The following is a 23,758-nucleotide window of genomic DNA, read 5'->3' on the forward strand; positions in this document are numbered from 1 at the left end:
ATGATAACAAATCCTAATTTTGTATCAATAAAGTACATCTTATCTTATCTTATCTAATCTTATCTTACTTCTCAATTTGTTCAACTTTCTCCACCCCTCCTCCTCTCCCTCAGACCCAGAGCAGAGTACCCACGAGCTTTTGTACGACCTGCGTTCTCAGTGCGATGCCATCCGCGTCACCAAGACAGTCCGGCCATATCGCATGGTTATCTGCCCCGTCAACGAAAACAGCGCTGCGCTAATGGTCAGCGACGGCAGAGCCATGCTGTGGGAGCTCAAAGCCCACACCGGCAGGGCTGTCACCAATCAAAGGTACATGCATAAAGATTTTAACTTCAACTTCATATTTTTTTCGAAAATTTTACAACTGTCACTTTACTTTATTTCCCCCCGGGGTAAACAGCGGTATTCTCAGTCTGATTCTGATGAAATCCTCAAATTACATTTTCTTAAAGATTGGGAATGAACTAGCAGGGAGAAGTTGAACGTTTGAATACTTTTGTACAAAGGACTTTAACAGAATAATCTTCTGACCTAAATGTAGTGTTCCTAGTGACTATAGCGAACTGAGGAGGTGCACAGAGTTTAGATAGTCGATGAGCCCTGCTTGCCTTGATGGAGCGCTAACTTGCTTCTGTCGAGGAGACGGTTTTGTATTCCTCTCTTAAGTTGGCTTCCTGCGTGAGGCAAGGAGAGATTTATCCGCCAGTCTGCTGCCAAAACCACATAAAAAAATTAAAATCTGCAGATCTGAATTAAACATGGTCGGCACGTCTTTGTTTTTTGACGCTTTGTGTTGAATTATTTTATTATGGTCTTGAATCTAGTGGTTCAGATGTTTCAGTCAGGTCGGCTTGCTATTATAGTACTATCGACTGTTGGCATCTGTCTCATTCTACATACTGACATTTTTGGGGGGATTTTCCTGTAGTGTGTTATATAGGTTTTTTTGCATGTAAATACAAAGGCTAAAATCCCAAAGTTCCCTCTAAAGGGAGTTTCTCTCCGACACACTCCCCCCCTGCCTGAAAGATCTCCATTGGACTCCTTTGTTTACTTCTGTAACATAGTGACATCAGGGTATTTTTTCTCGAAAAATATACTATGAGGGCACAAACATCACTTCTGGTCAAAATAACGGCCCCGCCGTACGGCCACTTTCTGGTTAAAATAATGCATTTGAGCTAAGCAGGAGACGATAGTTTCTTCAGGTCTTAAAGCTGCTGAATCATATATTTCACCTCAAACAACAAATAAACCTGAGTTACAGTTTCTTTACTTCCGCTACAGAAAAAAAACCAGAATCGTTCTAATTCAGAAATCACAGTTTCAGTGTGAGCCTGCTGCCTGCCACTCGTCCACCGGCAGACCCACTGGACATCGATCCGGTATTTATTCAGCGCTCCGTAAAAACAAAGCTCTCTCTGCCATCTGACAGTCTATTTATTTTATTTTTTGAGTATTATACAGTTTTTGACAAACAGAAATATTGTTTTCTGGCATCAGTTCAACATTTTCCGGGGAAACTCTGCATTTTGGTATGAGGGTACATGCTGAAAGTAAGAGGGCACAAAACCCTTGTGACATAACTATGTAACACTTTTGCTTCTATTGGCTAGCACTTCAAGAAATTGTACTTACTAAGGGGGCTGGACATCTCTAAATGGTCTACCAATCAGCTAACGAATTAGACTGGGATCTGGTTTCCGACAGGGTGAAAGGAGGTGCTGCAGCACAGGCAGTATGAGAAAAATAAAGACATTTAGAAACATTAAAACTTTCAAACATGCTCCAGTAGAGGCACACAATACAATTATGAACCTGAAAATGAGCAGTATATGTCCTCTTTAACATTCACTTGCTCACTTTTTACTGACATGAATAATGATTCATCAGCAGCAGAGATAAATTAAGAAGAGTTATTAAGAGAACATTCCACTCCGCTGTATTCGCTCGATTACAGGTCAGGCCCCGAGTGTGTAAGCTCCCTCACCGCAGCAGTCTTAAAAATATTTTTTCTAGGAAGCGGCTCTATTTTTTATCGAGCAGCATCTAATCAATAGAAGGAATCAGTAGACATGTCATCCTCTACTAAAGCTGCCATCTCCTTCAGTAATTTATTAAAAGGTGAATCCCATTCATCATTCGCACAAGCATTATACATTATTCCCTCTCCATTCACTTGGTTTTAATAAGTAATCTGTGTCATGCTTTCAAAAAAGATGTATTAATTATCTCTTCCTCTCCCCCTCTCTTTCAGTTCTGGGCTCTCGCCGCTCTACACCCCCATTTCATTTTGTGGATCTCCACTGGGCACGAACCAGAAAAGGATTCAGGATCTCTCTCTCAACAGCATGATCGGTAGGACTGAACACTCATCACAATTAACCCATGTACCAAGCACCGGACATGATGGGCTATGCATATCCACCATGCTTCTAAGGCAAAATCTCACATACAGTGGGTAGAAAATGAATATCTCCTTTTAGATTGGTTACATCTTGTTGTGTCTGTATTAGTGCAGCTTTTTCTATTCATTATAACATCTCAGCTTAATTTTGAAGGACCTGAATTTTTTGCATGAAGTACGCATAGCTTTCATGGAGAGCTGCTGTGATTCCCCTCTGTATAATTCTGTGTTACACACGGCATATACTCTTATTTTAGTGATGTTGCTGCAGCTCTCATATTGCGAGTTCTATGTTTCTACTGGGGAGATCTTGTCTACTGTCTCTCACTCTTCTGCAACTTTAAGAAACGGGCATGTTTCAGCTAAATGCCTTACTTCTGTATTCACCAGACCTAAAGCGAGTAGTAGGCGTGGTTCTTACTGATGTCTAGTGGCCTCTAGTCAGTGCAATACATGTAGTTTGCTCCAATTCCTGTGCTTTCTTTGCCTTTAAATGCCATGGTAAGAATCTCTGGGTTTATTAGTAATATGGTTTATTAGTGTTAATGTTTTTTATCTCGTTATGGTTTTTTAATTCATTTTGAGAGTTAACACCTTAACGTCAACAGCCTTAGTATGTTTATAAAAAAGTCAGGTTATTGCAAATGGCTGCTCTGGCAAAAACTGTGATAATCATGACATTTTTACATTCATTTTCTAATAGGTTAAAATGATTAAGTGACTGATTTAACACTTTGGACGGACATAGAGGACATCTAATTGCAATGCAGTACTCCTAATTAATTACGTCTGGATCATTTTTATAATTTGTTTTCCACTTTGAAATGGATTAGATCAGAGGAACAAATACACTTTCATTTCCTTATTCATTTCCATGCAACATCAACATAATCTAATGTTAAAGTGAGTGTTTTCATTTTCTGTCTGCTTAGTATCACTTCTTCTTTCGTCAGCCTCCCTAGATGGATGACTTTCATTTTAGAAAGAAATGTGAAAGACAAAGCTGTGTGTGTACCTATATGTGTGAGTGTTGTTGTGCACAGTGCCCTGTAATATCTTTGATTGTATCTCACTTAGTTGTGTGGGCCTCAGGGCACCCGTTCCCTTTCTGCTGTAATGTGTGACTGCGCACTACACAGGCTGGAGTTATTTCCCAGTTGCGCCGCTCTGCACAAACTGTCCTGTGGGTGTTCGGCCCTTCCTCTCTCTTTCACTTCGATCTCTTAATCATCTCATCCTTTAGCTTACAATGGGTTTCTATCTCCTTATCTTCTCCTTTTGCCTTTCTTCTTTTCCTTCCTGTTTATTAAACACATAAAGAACTGCCAAAAAATGTAGGTATGAATTATAAATGAGATCCTGGAGTTATTGTCTTTTGTGTATTTGTTTGCTGTTGTTTTTTCCACTTGTGTGTTGGATTCAGTGATAGTCAAGGGAATCGCAGTTAGTTATGAAGGGACGCATGGCGAAAGACACACGCACACGCACGCACACACACACACACACACAAACAAACCCCACACTCACTGCCCGGAGGCATGGCTCTGTCTGACAGATGCTGAGTAAAGATCTGGTTAGGAGGAAATGTCACTGTATTGCATGTTGCTTATACATTTTGTCATAGCAAGCTTGTTGTTTAGACCTTATGCTGATTGGCTGACACAATAAGAGAATGAGGCAGGTAATGGCGACCTGATTATGATAAGGGGAAGAGCTGCCACCTATAAAACCACTACATTTTACTTTTTCAATTTCTGCAATCTCTTGTATACATGATTGGGTTTTTTTTTCTGTATCAGTTTATGCAGACCTGCCCCATCTCATTACCTCTGCCAAGAAAGTTATGTTTTTATTCCGTTTTTTTGTCTGTTTGCTGAGAAAAGGATGTAGCATGGTCCAAAAAAAAACCCGTTAGACACATGCATTATTTTGTACTTATAGAAACAGCCTTGAAAGTGGTCTGCGCTTTCTGAGTGTCCTTTTAGTTTTATTACATCTTTAAGCTGCATTGATCATTTAGAAAGACCAATGTAAAGAGGGTTGTTATGGAGCATGAAATGAAAGCTAAATGGTTTTTCTATCAGTACCAATTATGAATTCAAGGCGTTTTGGATTCTAAGAGCTGCCCTATAGCTCTGCAGAACATCCACAGAAGAAGAGGATTTTGAGTTGAGAACATGACAAAATAACCAAACTGGGGTTAAAGTAGAGGTAGGATATGGGTACGCTTGTGTAAAACAGCGGTCTTGGCTTAATTGTCTCAACTCACTCTTACATTCTTTATTAAAAATGCCCCATGGCCTTGATGAAAACTTTTCCACTTTAGCCAAGAAACATCTTTGGATCAAATTGGTAAAGCCAAGTTGAAAGAGTTTGTTTGTTGGTGGCCAAATGAGCTTTGTTATAAAAATCTGTCTCGGTTCTGAAAAAGAGGGAAAGAGAGATATCCACACACATACGATGCAAGATGACTCGCACCTGTAAAAAATTAAATCCAAGGTTTGTGTCAGGTATATGCATCCTCCTCTGGAGTTTAAGCAGGAGCTACTTTACTCTGCACTCTGTTCTATACTGTAGTTGTTGTGGTTGCTGACAGTTTATTGGCTTCAGCTGGTGGTAGTTTTGTCTTAAAGAGTACATATTGTGCTTTGTCATTTTCAGATTCATATTTGTATTTTGTGTCTCTACTGGGACATGTTTACGTGGTTTAATGTTAAAAACAGTCTTTATTTGTCTCATACTGCCTGTGCTGCAGCACCTCTTATCACCCTCTGTCTGAGACCAGAGCCCAGTCTGCTCTGATTGGTTAGCAGGCCGGCTCTGTTGTGATTGGTCAATTGCTTAGAGATGTTCCAGCCCTAAGCCTATCACATAAAATGGGTTGGAGTGCTAGTCAATAGAAGTGTGAGTATTACATAGTGATGTCATTATGTTAAGGAAGTAAACAAAGGAGTCCAATCCAGCATTTCAGGCAGGGGGGCAGTGTGTGGTATAGAACATCAATATATATAACACACTACAAGAAGGAGAAGTAAATCCCCCAAGAGCATAATAGGGCTCCTTTAAGTTTTGCTGCATTTTTGTGTTTAATCTATCCTGACATTTTTATTGTAACATAGGTATGCCAGTTGTCAGATTGTGCTTTGTAGTAATGTTGTAAAATCCCAAAGTGTTGCCAACAAGTTAAGCACGTGCTGCCAGCAGTTTTAATGCAATATCTAAATGGATGGTTGCTTCAGAGTAGCGATCCAAAAATCCTCTCCAACTCTTCCTGCCCAAACAGTTACAGGCTGAGACTACTCCGCAGATATTAAACAAAATACTGTACACAGTATGAAAAGTTAAAGGGAATGATCAAAATCCAGTTGTTATTTAGCCACCAGATGTATCATTTAAATTGGATCAGCTCGACTAATTTTGTATTGGTCACAGTTGTATCAACGCAATCACAATAATAAAGGACTTGGATCAGGGGCAAACAGCCTTTTAGCACAGAAATGGAGCTTCAATCCCATTAATTGCCTCTATGCAATGTTGTCATACCATTTAAGTTGTAATATTGATTTATTGCGGATTCCATACCAGGGTTAAGATGCAGGAAAAACGGAAATAAATGACATTCAATCTTGTTCTCATAGCTTTGACAGATTTGACAAAGCCTGACAAAGATCTCTGTTTTGTCACACTCTTGCTTTAAAGCAGTACTAAGCATTCTAGATTCAATGTGTTTGATAAGCAAATGTTGTTGTTTATCTCCAGGTCAGACCTTGATAGCTGGTGAGGCTCTTCCTCCATCATCCATCCAGCAGGAGGTCCAGTTGAAGTTCCTGCTGACAGGCCTGCTATCCGGTCTGCCACTGCCACCATTTGCGATCCGCATGTGTCCCCCCCTAACCACCAAAAACATCAATCACTACCAACCCCTGCTGGCTATAGGTAGGTAACAATGCACAATCGACACACATGCGCATGAGATGTTCTGTTCTGTGTAAAGGAGCTGTTTTTCCTCACTGATAGTGGAGTATGGTGAAACATAACTAAAAGTCAGGAGCTCAGCATTATTATTTCACCACCATACTACTGTGTCAAATGTGGAGATAGTTTCAGGCAACTGTCCAGTTTGAAATCTCATAAGCTTATCCACACTGGAAAAGGCATACAACTGTGACCAGTGTGGGAAGAGTTTCCGGTCATCACAAACTGTAAGTGAACGGTGTAAAACAGTAGGCCTTTTAAAGATGATGTGTGGAGGGCCAAAGTTGTCTTGAAATTGTGTAAATAATATTCATGTGCATGTAACTAAAGTTGTCAAATCTTATTGTTCACTTCCACAGTCAAAGCCTTAGCAATTGACACACACACAAACACACAATAGCACCTGCACTAATCTCCCTAAAAAGCTTGCTAACATTTAGCACAAGTTTAGCTGAGGCACATTTGAATGTTATTAGTTTGCAGGCATTTGGTCATAAAACAATGATTAACCAAACAATACACTAGAAAAGTTTTGTAATTGCACTCCTTGCAGTACATTTACCATTTGTTCAGCTTCATCATTTACTTTTACTACCTTTAGCAAGGGTAAATTATTTAAGGCTGATTGAAATTTCTGACTGATTGTCCGTTAAATGGCCTTTAACTGTGGCCCATAATGCATCCTCTGCTCAAGAGAAATAGAACTGTGTAAAAATACTCATTTACTCACAAGTACAAGTTTAAAATAACAGAATGTATGAGCAACACAATATATCTTAAGTAGTGCACATTATTCAGGGTAGCTTAAAAGTTTGATAGCTATTAACATGTTTTGGATTTAAAAGTACGTTTAGACATTCAAGGCATGAATTGGAGATACCCAAGTTCAGTCCCAAAATGACCAAAAACAAAATACTTTTTCATTCACTAAATCATCTCTGTAACAATCACAGGTTTGGGCTTCAGAAAAAGCAGCTTGTCTGGTTAGATTTATGACATTTTGCTCCCCAGTGATGACAGCACAACTTGTCCAGTGAGAGACGAGTGCTTTACTGGGCACAGGGCTGAATGAATATGCAGCCGCAGCTACAACATGTTAACGCTTGCACGTCCAGGCTTTTTATCATTGTGCATCCATAGTTTGGTCTGAAGAGATAATAAGCACTGGAAATGAATATCAGCAGAGCCATACCTTAAAACATTGGTGCGTCACGAAACAGGAAATGAAGAGCTTCTGATACTGTATGAAGACAAGCATTAAGTCAAGCCGACTTTGACTTCAAACTGAATTATCAAATATATTGAATGCAGTTGTAGGGATCTGTCAAAGTGATAACAAGGTCAGCAATTCCCAATAATAATTATATTTAAATTTGGATTACAGTTTTACCTTTTAATATTCTCTTGTAGTCCAATTATTAATCTATTTCTGCTGCAGTAAAACATTATTGGAGTCTTCTTAAGCTTCCTGACACTTCCACATTTTTGATTAAATCATTTTTTCTATGTGCCTCAATGCATGTTGATTGGTATTTCCCTTACCTAAATGTTTATTATCTGAGTCTTTGAGATAGTTAGTGAGTATATGCAAATGCAAATGATGCAAAAGGCATGGAGTTCATCGGAAATATCAGCCTTTGTTATATCTCCCCAAAGCCTAGGCTTACTGCTGTTCTCTTCCCAATGCAGTAAACCTACAGTTTAGATGTCAACCTGAAAAATAGGCTACATTCATTCCCCTGACAAAGCCAACACAACTGAATCATACCTCAAAGATATATTACCACCTACAGAGCCCCTGACAAGCAGATGAATAATAACACTCTCAACCTACACATCTTACAACCATTTAAAATCTGTCTTTATGTCACTTTGAACACATCTACAACAGTGGGACACAGATCTCTTAAATCAAGATTACACATTATTACGTAGTGACTGTATAGTCCTTTTAAAGGCCTAAAGAGAACAATGCTGTTCTCCAACTGTTTTAGTCTTTTCTTAAAAACAACCACCACCATTATTTTTTTTTTGATTTAAAAAAACAAAATCCAATCAGTGAATTCTGGAGCTGGGGCAGTAGGAGCCCATCACTCCGCGGATGGTGTGGGGTCGACTTGGCACAGCTGGTTCCCATTGGCGCTCTCAATCTGAAACTAGAACAAGGCGATTTAGTTTTCTCTGCACATCCTTTGTCAGATCCCCAAAGTCAGCTTGCAGAGTCAAGCAGTTAAACAGTCTCTAGCTGTATTATTAAAATGTGGCTTTTGTTTCACATCCTATGAGCTCTTTTGTGAATAGTAAGTTTTGGAGACTGGATAATTATGTCGGGGAGTTAGATGGAAGGCACATCTCTGCTTAAAGGTGGGAAAGAAGTTCAGGCGATTCAACTATAGAAGATCCAGTAGGAAAATCCTCATTTGGAGCCTTCAAATGTGGTATTGGCCTCACTGTCATGCTGTTGAAATTGGTTACATTCCTGGCTTAAAATTGCTGTTGTCTCTCCCTCAGTAATGATGCCAAGCTTGGTACTGTCAAAGAAGATCTGGCAGGCTTTGGCATCTGTCACCTTTTTTGTTTACCAGGAGCCAGAGAATACACCTGATCATTAAATCCAGAGTGATCCATGAGGGAGTTCTTGGCAGATAGTGCACTGTCTCTTTCTTGGCTTATTCCCATTATGCATTAGGGTTTGTCGCTAATGTGTAGTTGAGTTAAAAGGGGATTCTCAGTTCCTCCAACACCACATGCAACAACAGCCAAGGGAAACTGAGATGTTACACTTTCCTCTGGGTGCAAATAAAGCATGAGCGTTATGCTGATGGTGTGAAAAACACTAGGAGATGAAATTGCCGACCAGATTGTCCTATACAGTTACTTACGGCTTCCCTCTCTCAGTTTTCTCAATATCTGCGTCTCACTTCCCCCTTCTCAGTCTCCTTGCTTCCAAAAGAAAGGTTACAGAAGCTGTGCAGCCAACCTCACTACCCAGAAGCAATGTGGTCTTGTCTCCTATCTAAAGTGCAGTAATCTTGGTGAGACCTGACAGCTCCATTAAAGATAGGTACATTGCCCTGAGCCTTCCTTATCAGTGACATGTACACAAGCACTGACGAAACCGACAACCATTCCCAATCATCTAAGTTAGGCATGCTTAAATTATTTATCCATGCTTCCCCCACAGCTATTCTTTGATGCATTGTTTAGATCTGCAAAATGAAACCCCATTTAGATTAGAATAAAGAATCGACACAGCAAAAAATAAACGTGTCAATTGCAATGTGAGAAATGAACTTCTCACTGATTTGAAAGCGACTCGGGCATGCAACTCTAAAAGCACAACAATTATCAAATGGATTGATTCTCATTCTCCTCTCCAGTGGTCTGTTGATGGTAATTTCCGTTACATTTGTAGTTCACTAAAAGACCCTATACCAGGCCAAGAAAAGATATGATACTTTCGATATGAGTGTTGTCATTCTTCTAATCAAGTATTAGGAGGTTGGTAGGAAATGCATTTTTTTAAAGAACCTGATTCATCATCAATCCAATGTTTTAAACTCCAAACTTTAAAATGTTTTAACACTTTTCTGAGCATTGGAATGACAGAGCACTTTGTGAAGATACAATGGAGGGACAATCTAAACAACTGCTAATACATCTTTTTGATTGGTGTGTTCAATGTCTAATCTGAATCTCACCACACACTGCCAAACAGTGGGGCGGCATCTTCTTGATTATCTTGATTAAAGTAAACAAACGTTGGCTCTGAAGCAACTCATAGTCGGGAGTATCTATGTTTATCTCCGTCCACCCACTTCCTGTCAGCTTGACAGAAATGTCCAACAGTCCGACACTACATGCCATCTATCAGCTTCACAGGGAGTGGGCGGGGAACACACATACAGATTTCTTTTGCGGTACTGCCTCTCACCACCTCCAGAAGTTGTGTCAGCGTGTGGTTGCCTTCCTGGAACCAAGTGTAGCCCTTTTGCAGAGGGACAGGCCATATCAGTGTGGCTTCATCACACTCAAGATAACTATAAAAGCAAATGGGTTGCTGCACCTGTCTGTGTGCACCACAAACATAAAAAATAAACCCCCAAAATCCTTGTCAAACAATTTCCAAGCATCGTGAGAGTGGTCTTTTAAATGTGCTTTCACATCTGCTGCAGGTTGTTGCCTTGTTTTGGCAATGTTCCACAATTGAGTAATTATTTTCATTGTTGCAGCTTTCAGCTTCCTTACTTGGGTTATAACCTCAATTGTTTTTGCCTGTTTACAAGCACTTTTTCTTTCACTAATGTTAAATAAGCCTGGGGCATTCTATGAAACCACAACAAAGGTGTTGTAGTCATTTAAAGGACATGAGCATAATGTAAATAGGATGTCTGCATTTTATGGTCTATAGCTGAAAGTGTAGACCAGTGCTTTTATAACTTGTTTTGTTAAAATATAAAAACATATATGAGATAATCCCATGATACACATGAAATTATTATAAGCACATGCACTGTCAAAGTCATAACCTAAAACATTACTTGTTTTAATCCCCAGAAGATGACAAAATCATTCAAAACCATCACTGCCAGGATACGCCTGAGCTAGGCACAAGGATGAATTTGTTTCAATGCTGAATTTGAACCAACAATCTGTCCTTACATTTTTTCTAGGTTCTAAGTTGACTTGAGGTTAAATGTAACATTGGTAAACATCAAAATGACTTTATTATTAGATTTCTCTTTTAAAGTATGAACATCAATTTGTCAAACCTCTTTAGTGTTTTCGATCAATGTCAAATGTAATATTTAATAAGGTGGAGTTTAGGGAGGCATTACCCAAGCAGCAGATGAAATGGTGAAATGTTCTACGGCTGTGATATGAGTGACACAGGCTTTGATGAGCTGCCTCAATCCACATCCACTGCAGTGACAGGGAACACAGAGGTGTCACACTGACACACCGTCCCTCTGATCCATAGCGGTAAAAAGATGGGGAAGTTATGTAACTGTATGCCTTGTGACCCATCTGTCAGTCTGTCATAATTCTTATGCACTGCTCTTCTCTGTTTCCTCTGTCCAGGCACCAGTAATGGGTCTGTGCTGGTCTATAACCTGACCAGTGGTCTCCTCCACAAAGAACTCAGTGTCCACTCTTGTGAAGTCAGGTAAGATTGCTGTGTATTCACAACAAGGCAGGGGTTAGTGGCTCAGTCCCCTCTGGATTACATGAAATATCTGTGAAATTAGGAGATGGATGAACCCCAGTGGTTAGTCAATCTGCTCTGGGTGGATACATTTTGTGTTGATTGTTTTCTGGCTCATTAGTTCTTGTAGAGGCAATTGACAATCATATAATTAGAGTGCCTTGTCAGCTCTTGTATTTTTTTCTTGCTTTGGGTTTCTTTTTGAAAACCAGCTGAGTATGTTCGCTTTGGCTCAAGGACATAAATACGACAACCATAAGAGCAAAATTTAAATAATCCAACAGACATAGTGGTTAAAGTTATTGTGTAGATGACATTTACATTATATGCATATTGTATAATGAACTTTACAAAGAAAATTAAGGTAAAACATGCAAAATCATGCCAAGATGCTGGTCATACTGCTTTTTTATGCAAATTAAGTCATGGGGGCCATAAGCACAGATGCCACCTGGTGCCATAAAATATGTTATCTACCCAGATCTTATTATTTTTAGCTACACACTCTCAATGAGCGGAAAAATAAACAATGCCTCTGTATGTTTATTCCAACAAATAACTGCATGGTGAGTTTTTTCCTGAAGTGTGTGGAACGTAGAAGAAGCTTATAGTTGTACTTGAAGAAATGGGGCATGTAATGTACTGTACCCTGCCCAGTGTATGTGCTTCTGTGTCTGTGTTTAACTTGGGGTAGACAGAATGAAAAGGTGTGTTAAATTGGTGATTTCCAATGTTGCAATATACTTAAAGCAGCTAATGTGACTAAATAAGTGAGTTAGTGTTGTATCTATCTAACCCTAACCCTAACAGTAACAACAATACCATCACAGGGAATTCTCGTTCTATTTGAAACGCGTGTTGCTGATTCTTACCAAAGAACAACGGCGTTACTCCTAGATCTTATATACCAATGCCAGTATACAACTTTTCCCTGGAGAAATGTTGACTTAGGATTAATGCAGAGCTCTGTTTGGTTTATACTGGTTAACTTGAACATAGCCATCTTTAATGTTATTTGTTACAACTGGGTTTTTCCAGCAACAAGTCAAAGTATCCGCTGGGAGAAAGTTCTTTAGATTTCTGGGTGAAATGCATGAAGCATATACAATAATTTCCCATTGTTTTTGGAATAACATGACTTTAACTTCTGAACATTACAGGATTCCCTAAAGTCCTGGAAGCTAACTAATGATCCAGTCAATAATACTTAAAAGGCGCCTTCAGGAAGAAGCAGATTTTTATATTAGGAAACTTTCTTTTCCATTTCACAACAAAACCTTTAAAAATAGAAAGTAAAAGCAGGAGTGGAAGGTATCTGATGATCATTTCCGTGAGCCAATGACATGACCACAATTAAGAGCTATTAAGTAAAGACCTCTTGAACAACAGGTTTAATGTTTAAAAAAAGGTACTCTATATTCTGTTAAATACCTGTTTTAATGTGTCATGTCACGCCTCAACGCCATGACCTTCAGCGCAGATACCCTATGCTCAGTCGACTATTCATTTCTAAGTATTTGTTTCCCTTGTTGTCCTTGATGCCAGCTGGCCAACAATGATTGCGATTTGAGAATATTGTGTTTCTTCTTCATTTTCCAAAAACGAATGGTAGAAGAGTTGCCAGCATAGAAGTAGAATGAGAGTAGAAGAGACATTCCTATTTAAATCACCATAGGACAATGGTTAGAGTCCGATTGTAAAGAAATGTGACCATTGTTGCCGGCTTATTTACAAGACTATAATCTGCTGAACTGAAGTTTGCAGTAATGATTACATTAGTGAACTATTGCAACCATCTCTGTTGCCTGAGAGGATAAATTGAGTGGTGCAGTCATGAGTCCTAAAACCTGAAAATAATTGTTACCACATCTGGTACACTTGTGTTGATGTTATGGGTTTTTTGAACGTGTTTTTCGTTTAAAGCCCTGAGACTGCCCCAATCCCTTGATGATTGATGGATTTTACTTCCTTCATACTTCTATTGGCAAAACCATAAAATTATTTTCAATTAATAATACTGTAATACAGCCAAGACATACCAGTAGTTCTCAAACCAGTGATTTTGACGCACTATACTGTGCTTTACTCACTCACTATTGTCGCAATGTTCCTTTGATCTAGTCAAATACGTGCAACTTAGTTCAATGCTTACCACAGTGATTGCAGGGAAATCCAAGGTTACATGGTATTCAGTCTCTTTCTGAATGTCTATATATTTTCCCAGAAAAAGAGAAATCCACCAGTGAATTTCATTTTGTTAGTGTTTTCTAAAATAGTGGATCAATCAGTTTTTTTAATTGATTGAGCCTACACAACACCACTTACACCAATGCAACCATACCATGCTTACTCATTTAGCACACAAAGTTAATATCAAGTAAGAGTTAAGGCTATTCATTTTAATGAGGAAAAAAGAAAGCTTAACATTAAACTTGCTTTACAGCGGATATTTGTTAATTATGGGGTGCGATGCAAGTCACAATGAAAAGCGACAAAGCCTGTATCCCGCACCACCTTCTGAGTTCCCCACAATCAACAGCCAACCATCCACAAAGAGCTGGCTTCACTTCATTACATTGGTATTCTCTAATGAGCAGCAAAACTATTTTACCAGGATTAATTAAGCACAAGATTGAATCAATTAATGCTCTTAAAAGATTGATCGGGAGCTAACGCTATCTGTTCAAGCAGAGCCAGCCTTTAATGAGAGAAGTTCCACAAATTCAAAACTCCAACAAACTTTAATGAGCTGTGCAAGAAAAGCACAAGTTTCTTGTTAGTGTGTAGCTACCCTCTGGCTGCTATTTGTGGATTAAAGTGAGTGTGGAAATTTAAGGAGAGAGTTGCAATGTTTCTGGTGTCAGTTGTCAATGAGAATGTGTTCTACAGTCCTGACACTCAACACATGTCGCTTCATCTTCCACTCAAAGCCACTGTACCTTCTGCTCACATCCTGCATGTGCTATTTAACACCACTCATATTCATTGTTAAGGTCTATCGTCAAAATGAATGCACGTGTGAAAAAATATTATTAGGAAATGGATTCTGCAATCATACATGAACCTATTAGACTAGGCATTCCCGTTGCAGGAATGGCATCAGATCAGGGCTTTCTCTTGCAAACCTCACTATTAGATTTTCTCTCTTCCTGTACAGGCTCTGGTTGAGCATTACTGTTATTTCCATGTCCAAGATTAAGATCAAAACTGTGTTTTTTCTGTGGTGGAGAGCAGAGGTGCTTTATGGAAATGAGCCCGGCAGCCCTTGCCCTGGCAAAGCCATGCCAAACGAGCCCTTCCTGCTTAGCATCTCATTTACGTTTAGTGGGGGAATCGACTAATTAATCATGTGGCTATTTACCATCTCATTACCGTGGATTTTGTGCTCCCTGAGCTGTGCCCCGTTCTCAGAAATATTCATATCTCACACTTGCTGGCATGACTTTCTGTGCTACACCTTACCGATGGAATTTCTAGAAGTTTTAGGTGTCTCATTTACCTCTCTGCCTGCGAGGATGCAGCATAGGAATATTTGACAGGTACACTTGCAAGTATTAGATAGAAATATTATTCTCTTTACTAAAACCTGTGTGTGTGTGCTTACTCCACAGGGGAATTGAGTGGGTGAGTCTTACCAGCTTCCTATCTTTTGCTACTTCTGCACAGAACAACATGGGCATGGTGCGCAATGAACTGCAGCATGTGGACTTGCTTACGGGTAAGAGACACAAACACACGTAACTTATCACCTGTATCCGTTGGTAGGGCTACCAACCTCCACTTTCATATTTCCCTTTGATGGTGATCACTCAATCAAATTGTATGTAAATACCACAATATTACAAATTATACATTTCTCTCAGGGGGCGTTGTGTGTACAACAGTGTGAAAAACTCCTCTATGTACACAATTTATGAAGAAAATGGAAAATCCTTGGGGAGAGCCACAAAGAATGGGATCTCTCTCCCAAGTGGGCAGATGTGCAATATAAATTGTGCGTATAGATTGTATAAAATGTATAAATGTAACATGGCTGTATTTCATATAAGATGGATCCAGTAGGATGTTAAAAATATTCCAAGTGCCTCCAAAAAATAATACTGTCGTGAGCGTCAGGCAGGACCACAGCAACAGGCGCAGCCACGACTTGTGATCCAGAGGTAACCTTTGATACTGGCAGGGCAAAGACACAAAAACTCTGGAGGAGTCTTCTGTTTTCCTCACGCTCCCTGCAGCTTCAACAACAAAGACAAAAGACACTTCAGTCTTTCACTTTAAATGTGTTTTTTCTAAGAGAACCTTCTTGTTGTTCTCCAGGGGACATTTACCTCCAAATTAGTTCCAAACTAAACAATGTTAGGGAACCACCAAGGTGCCAAGCTCTGAAAATGAGACCCTATCATGAGTGCCTGCAGAGCAAATTTGATCCCCAGGCTCTATAGAATTACGGCGCTAGAAATGACCAAGTGTTTTTTAACCTCCTCCAGGGGGTGGAAAGGGTGAGAAATTAACCTGAGGGAGGAGAAATGGATAGTCAGAAAGAGATGGTTTTAGTCGTGAAAAAATGTGTGCTCAATATAATGTGAGAATCAATAAATATAGTTTGAATACGAATAATTGATGAGCACTTCACGTGTCTGCTTCATATGTACAGGGGTATTTCAGGTAATAGGATGTATGAGGTACATATACACAGTCAGTGTATGACCTTAAGTAGATGGTGGTCGATGCAACCCCTATTTGGAGAAACAGACTAGAGTATTGGCACGGAACCCGAGCAATCTAGTTCTGTGAACGGGTTGCAGTGAAAAATCAATACCGGTATATGTTTACAGTATCAACAGAATTGTTTCACCACTATACCGTCCCTTTTTTTTCTGGGAACTGAAGGTCTTTTTCAAAGCTACCAGCCTCCATTGATAAAAAAAGTCATTTAACCTCACAGACTTGCATCACAATTGTCAGGAATGAGGTATGAGACAAGGACCGAGATAAGCAGCTTTGGGTGCCACAGCTTGCAGTGTGTGTTTTTAAAAGAGAAAGAGGGTAGGAAGGTGAACTATTGCACCAAGTGTTGCTTTAAATTATTAATAACTTCCTTAGAACCCAGCTTTGTCAGTTTTTGACCCACCTGCTCAAACCTCGTAGGCTATGGGTTCGCCCGTGCATCAATAAAGCAGTTAAAATATTCCAAATATAGCATATGCACTTTCACTGATATTGCTTTTGTGCCCATTGCCTACTGTAGAAAATACAATGGATAAGCACCTCATTCAACTCAACTTTAAACAATCGTAACTATTCTTTTAATGCCTGCAGAACTTTGCGTTGTCACTAAAAATATGGTCACTATAATGTTTGGTTAACATAGCCTTAATCCCCAGTTCATTGAGAACGATGATGAGGGTAAATCACTTCTTTAATGACTTTCTCTAAAGCACCTGAGTCATCAAAGTTAACAATCCACTGCATTAGCTTTGGTTACAGGCTTACACACGTTCCAACACACATTAACATTATGTACTGTATGTCCTTTTTTCGTGGAAGCTTAAATTCTTTAAGGAGCCTGAAGTCCTCTAAGGTGTCTTAACTGAACATGTGTCTGCTGTTAGTGCTCATAGACTCTGTGTTTGCGTCTTCCTTTTTGGAAAAATGCTTTTTATTGCGGTCATATTTACAGAGAAGGTTTCAAGGTTTCAAGGTTTTATTGGTCATATGCACAGCAGATACAGCGTATATGTTGGCAATGAAAATCTTATGTCCCATGCTCCTCCAACAACTCAACATACATGGTGCAAATAAGATAAATAAAATAGTGCAAAAAGAGAAGAATATTTACAATAACAACAAGAAAGATTTGAGGATGTGAAATATATACATATGTGGAATACATTGAGAGTATTTAAATACTTTACTCTGTGGAATGAGGAGGTATGGACAGATGCATATATTATGTATAGCAGATGTATATGGCAGATATGTATAATATATAGATATGTGTACTATAAACAGATATGTATGGCAGATGTGTATAATATATATATATATATATATATATATGTATGTGTGTACTATAAAAAGATGTGAGTAGACATTCACACAGCGCAGGAGTTCAGTAGTCTTATAGCCTGTGGTATAAAACTGTCTCTGAGTCTGGTGGTCTTGGTCCGGATGCTGCGGTACCGTCTGCCAGACGGCAGCAGACAGAACAGATTGTTGCTGGGGTGATGGGGGTCCTTTAATATCCTACCGGCCTTCTTCCTACACCGCTGGGTGTAGAGGTCCTCCATGGATGGCAGCTCCGTCCTGGTGATGTGCTGAGCAGTTTTCACCACCCTCTGTAGAGTCTTACGGTTGAGGGCGGTGCAACTGCCATACCAGGCGGTGATGCAGCCAGTCAGGATACTCTCGATGGTGCACCTGTAGAAGTTGCAGAGTATCCTGGAGTCCATGTTGAACTTCCGCAGCCTGCGGAGGAAGAAGAGCCGCTGTCGAGCCGTCTTGGATATGACCCTGGTGTGATGTGTCCATGTCAGGTCCTCACTGATGTTTACCCCGAGGAACCTGAAGCTGCTGACTCTCTCCACAGGAGTCCCGTCGATGGTGATGGGTGTGTGTGCCTCTCTCTGCCTCTTCCTATAGTCCACAATCAGCTCCTTTGTTTTGCTGACGTTGAAATGGAGGTTGTTGTCCTGGCACCAAGATGTCAGGGCTCTGACCTCCTCTCTGTACGCCGTCTCGTCGCCGTCTGTGATCAGGCCGATGACGGTCGTGTCGTCAGCAAACTTGATGATGGTGTTGGAGCTGTGTGTGGCCACGCAGTCGTGCGTGAACAGGGAGTAGAGGAGAGGGCTGAGCACACAACCCTGAGGGGCTCCGGTATGTGGAGTTGTTGAGGAGCTCGAGACACGGCAGCCATCCTCGGCGCCATCTTGCTCAGCTTTTCTTTTTTTTTTAAATGAAAAAGATCAGTACTACATCAATCTGTGTGTTTAATACCATTTGTCTGGGACCTGTTTAGCCTAGCAGGGAAGCAAATCCGCCTTTCAGGAGCTCATAAGCATGTACTCAAGTATTTAACCGAAGAACAGTTTTGAAGACTTGTAGTTTACTTGAGAATTTTAAAATCATGCTACATATACTTTTACTGAATAATTTTTGGAGGCAGATTTTGCACTTTTACTCCATTACAGTTATTCAACAGTCATAGTTACATGTAAAAACACATTATAGTGTATGATGTCGTACTGTAATTGTATTTATGCACAGTATTCAAAGATAGATGTATTTTTTATTGATAAAAATGAAACAATACAATTCTATAACAATATAACAATAAAATGTGTTACAACATTTTCCCACAGAATACTGAGTACATTTTACCGATAATACTTCTGTACTTCTATTTAGTTAATTTTTTCTAATTAGGACTTTTACTTGTAATGGAGTAGAAGATGAACCTTTATTGATTCAGTTTTCCACTTTTTTGTTATAAAGTTACAAATACACTCACAGTTATGAGTGCACACATGCAAGACTATATTCATTTGACCTTTACTTACGTAAAGGATCTCAATATATCTTCCACCACTGCTCATAAGATGTCTGGCAGTATTTACACGTTGCAAAATCTTCTCTACTTAGAAGTAAAAACCCTTTCTTTTACCTAGGAAATCATTTAGGAGAGCATTAAGGAATAATGCAGAAACACATTATACAATGGCATTTAAAAACAGAATAAAACAGATCAATAATACATGAATAACACAGGTAAATAATACATGAATAAAACTTAGTGCAATGTTGGATAAGAATAGTTAAATTAAAAGCAGCGGCAAAAAGAAATGTTTTCAGCCTGGATTTAGGTTTTCAGCCTACTTATTTAGGTTGCAGATTTATTTCATTGAATGTTCTTATGTGATATGTATACATGGCAATTCAACTATCCAGCATTTCAATTGCTGCTACACCTAGACTACATTCAGTTGTCTGCAGGCAAATTACAGAATATAGTTTCCGTTTCTCATTTATTCAGGTAAGGTAAGATATATTTTTACATGAACAAGTCCTTAACTAGAACTGTGAGGTAGCGAGGGACTTCAATACTTAAATCCTCTGTGCTTCAGCTGATAGTGTAATCCACCGATGCTGACAACTTGTGCCCTTTACAGCATTTTGTGATAAGATTTCCCACTCCGGGATGGAAACTCATCTTCTTCACTCGTCTTACTAAATTGTGCTGATACCTGCTCTCTGCAGAAATGATAGCCGCTAGTCTTTCTTTGTTATCTAAGAAAAGATGTACCGTATGCTGTATTAACTCGGGGGAAGGCTGGTATTGAGAAAGTGTAGTGAACTCTGTTTTCATTGCCTCACAAACATCAAATATTTATGATGTGTAGCAGTGATAATTACACATTATTTGTACTACATGATCATCAGCTCAGCTCAGCTCTTTAAAACCTCTTTCCAGTAATCATCTGCATTGAGTAAAGGAATCAATCAAACTTTATTTATATAGCACCCTTTGAACAAATCAAACTCGCCCTCAAACTGATTTACTGTGTGGGCAGTTGACAAAAAGGCTGTTAAAAGTAGTTAAATGTAAATAAAATAACAGAAGTCATAATGATCAACAGTAAAGTGTTAATATACCAAAATGCAGAAAAATAAATCACAACTAGGAAAAAAATAATGAATTAATTATTCGTTTTGTACCATGTTGTTCTGTGTTTCTGCTTTATATAAATACAAATTTGATTGCAAACCATGCCTCTTCCCATTGCACACAGCCGACCCAAATAAATGTGATGAAACTTGTCTGTTTGTGTGTTTTTAAAATGCACATTTGACACACGTTTTTAAAAAGTGTAGACTAAAGAGTGTTAACACTTTGATAACAAAAGAAAAGCATTAGCCTCGAGTGCACCCATTAAGTCTCCCAATTTTCCTCTACACCATATGCCTTGTGATTTACTTAACTTCTGGAACGCACCTACTGCAGTCCTGATGAAACTGCTAGAGGTCACCCCCCACCCTCTACCCCCAAGACAGCTCCGTACATTTTAAACAGGCCAACTTCCTGAGTGTCCTCAGCCAAAATCTGGTCATCACTTCCTTTGGCAAATAAGATCTTCTGAAGGTTATTCTTGTTTTGTTTAAAGGGGCACCTTGATGCCCTGTATAATGTCAGCTCGGGTGGGTGGCGAGTTTGCGTAAATGTAAAGCAGGGATTAAAGCAGCTGGTGAGAATAAGTTGTCGGCAGTGTGCTCTTTCCGCTCCGGCGAAAAAGATGAAACCTGGACTCCCTGCCACTAAATGCAAATGAGATCAATCAGTCTCTTCACAGGTGTGAGGAAAGATACCGTGTCCTGCTTTCTTTCATAAACCCCCCTCTCCCTCTCTCTGTTTGTTGTGATTTCCAGGCAGATGCTTTGCATTCAGAGGCGAGCGAGGAAACGACGAGCCACCCATTGAGATGATTAAAGTGTCTCACCTCAAGTAAGTCAAAGGCTCTCCTCTCCAACCAGATACAAGCATCACCGTTTCTAATGCTTTTACCCGAGACACAAACAGTAACTGTGCATTTACATATATTAAATGTACACCCACATACTCCTTCACCTTACTTGCAATAACCTCGGATCAATGTTTCCCCTTTCCGTCTTTTTATCTTTTTCTCTGTTAACATATCATATTTTTAAAAGGTGTGATGCTCTCGCTTGCATTTTTTCCGAGGTGTTTAATAACCAAAATTGTATCCCTGAATATCACTAGATATCACTATTTGACAATGCAAATCAACCTTGCTTAGCCTTGTGTATCAATTGCATATTAGGTGTATAATGTGTTATACTGAAATGGACACCTTTGAATATTCTGCCTCAGGCAGCTATTGCATTTTTGCTCTTTTGCTAAGAAGAGCAACCCTGCCTTCATTTCTTTGCTATGGAGGTGATGGATACAATGTACTAGGTCATGGCCATGAACATATTGTAGTATATTGTATCATTTAGAATCTGCTTCACAAATGCAAGTAATACATTTCCTATACAGATAGAACAATGAAATATTGAAGCTTTAAACAAATTGCTTCTCATTTCAATACATTCAAGGCTGTTGCTGCAAAAGCCTCACTTGATCTTGTATGATCCAAGCTGTAATATAATGTAATATATTAGTAATGTTAATAAACTGTAGGTAATTATTGCCGTGTAACGTACATTAGTGTGTCAGTTAAAACGTTCTTTATTTTTCTCATACTGCCTGAGCTGCAGCACCTCTTTCCACCCAGCCTTGTTGTGATTTGTCAACTGCTTAGCGATGTCCCACCCCTTAGCCTATCACGTATATAACGTTGGAGCACTAGCCAACAGAAGCCCAAGTGTTGTCACAGAAGTAAACAAAGGCGCCCCGTTACACACACTCTCTGTGTGGGAGAGAGGGAACGATGAGATTTGCATTTACATGCACACAAACCTATAGAACAGGGGAAGGGGAAAACCCCAAAAAGAGTAATAGGGCCCCTTTAAGCTACTCTTACAACAGATTAGCATTTTAGCTAAATGCTAAATAGAAGTTTTAGTACTTATACCAGTTGAAGTTTATGTTGAATGATTTGGGAGTTTTAATGAGTAATGGGCCTTATAACGTATATTCTCTTTTTTTACCTTAAAAATATAATCAATGTTTGTTTAACAAGTTGTCCCTCGCCTCCTGTCATTCAGCAGAAGTGGTGCCTGAACAAAGCAAATTGGGTATTGAAACCATATAAAGTTGAAAAAGATGTAATTACAGGGCAGTGCATCATACCCGTCTTTGTATCGGTTCTATCTTTTTCTGTTCAACCAGGCCTCTACCGATCACAATCTTATAATAGCGTAGGCCAGGGGATGGAGTTACAGAGAGGTTAACATGCTTTCATACATGGTAGCTTACTGAGAAGCTGCCCATAGCTGCAGTGTTTTCGCACTGTTGAATTCTGAGCTTCTTATTTGAAGTGTTTCAAGAAGCGGAGCTTGTTTCTTGGCCAGATCTTTATCCAGGATAGTAAGCGGTTTAAAAGTTGGACACATAGCAAAAATGGTTTTGAAAACTCATCATTGTTGCATTTCCGCGTTGAGATAAAGTTGAAAAAGTATCTAAAACGTATTGCACTCTATATACAGTAAAGACATTTCAGATTTTTTTAAAACTAATTCTATCAATGTAGTTGTTGGCAATATGACACATTATTAACTTATGTGGAGTCATCCACCAACATTAAAGTGGCCCTATCGTGCTTTTTGGGGTTTTCCCTTTCTAGTGTGTTATAGGTTTTGTGCATGTATATGGTCTTCAAAGGCTAAAATCCCAACATTTCCTCAGATAGTTTCTCTCCCACACACTCCCCCCTACCTGAAACGCCTCCATTGGACTCTTTGTTTACTTCTTTAACATAATGGTATCACTATTTAACACTCACGCTTCTATTGGCAAGTTCTCAAAAACATTGTGTGTGATATTCCAAGGGCCGGGACATATCTAAGCGATTGACCAATCACAACAGAGCAGGCCAGCTGACAAATTAGAGCAGACTGGGCTCTAGTTTCAGACAGAGGGTGAAAAGTGTTCTGCAGCACAAGCAGTAGGAGAAAAATAAAGAGCTTTTTGAACATTAAAATATGAAAACATGTCACATTAAAGGCACATAAATACTAATATGAACCTGAAAATGAGCATGATATGTACTCTTTAAGATGTCCAAGTCACCCGATTAATTCAAGAGCCCTTTTCAATATACAAATCACCCTTTAAAAGCCTAATTAACCCTATAGTGGGGTCTTTGGCAGTGTATGTTTTGAGATTGAATGTGTGTGTGATGTTTGTCCTCAGGCAGTACCTGGTGGTTGTGTTCAGAGACAAACCGCTGGAGCTGTGGGACACCAGGACAGGGACGCTTCTCCGGGAGATGGCAAAGAACTTCCCCACTGTTACTGCACTGGTACAATCCTACATACTAATGAAAAGCTTGTGTCATTCATCCATTTTGAGTTGCTAGTAAAAGGCAAGACAATAATGTAACAATTAAACTGAGTTATAAAACAAAAATAAAACATATTTAGGTATTTAAAAGTACCCCTGCATACCTCAGGTTAGAATATTGACTTTAAGAAACACACTGCAG

The 23,758-nt window shown here is 39.3% G+C and overlaps 1 protein-coding gene across 1 annotated transcript in view; it reads left to right on the forward strand.

Annotated features, from left to right (window-relative positions):
* The window catches only part of wdr11 (WD repeat domain 11), a 58,877-nt gene that overhangs the window by 15,853 nt on the left and 19,266 nt on the right, over window positions 1-23,758 (forward strand). The window contains exons 8-14 of the mRNA XM_063875226.1: window positions 114-312; window positions 2,261-2,361; window positions 6,170-6,346; window positions 11,468-11,552; window positions 15,203-15,309; window positions 21,018-21,093; window positions 23,467-23,575. Coding sequence (XP_063731296.1) covers window positions 114-312; window positions 2,261-2,361; window positions 6,170-6,346; window positions 11,468-11,552; window positions 15,203-15,309; window positions 21,018-21,093; window positions 23,467-23,575 — 854 coding nt within the window. The remainder of the gene's footprint in view (window positions 1-113; window positions 313-2,260; window positions 2,362-6,169; window positions 6,347-11,467; window positions 11,553-15,202; window positions 15,310-21,017; window positions 21,094-23,466; window positions 23,576-23,758) is intronic.

This window comes from Eleginops maclovinus, chromosome 22 (assembly GCF_036324505.1).
Source record: "Eleginops maclovinus isolate JMC-PN-2008 ecotype Puerto Natales chromosome 22, JC_Emac_rtc_rv5, whole genome shotgun sequence".
NCBI lineage: Eukaryota > Metazoa > Chordata > Actinopteri > Perciformes > Eleginopidae > Eleginops > Eleginops maclovinus.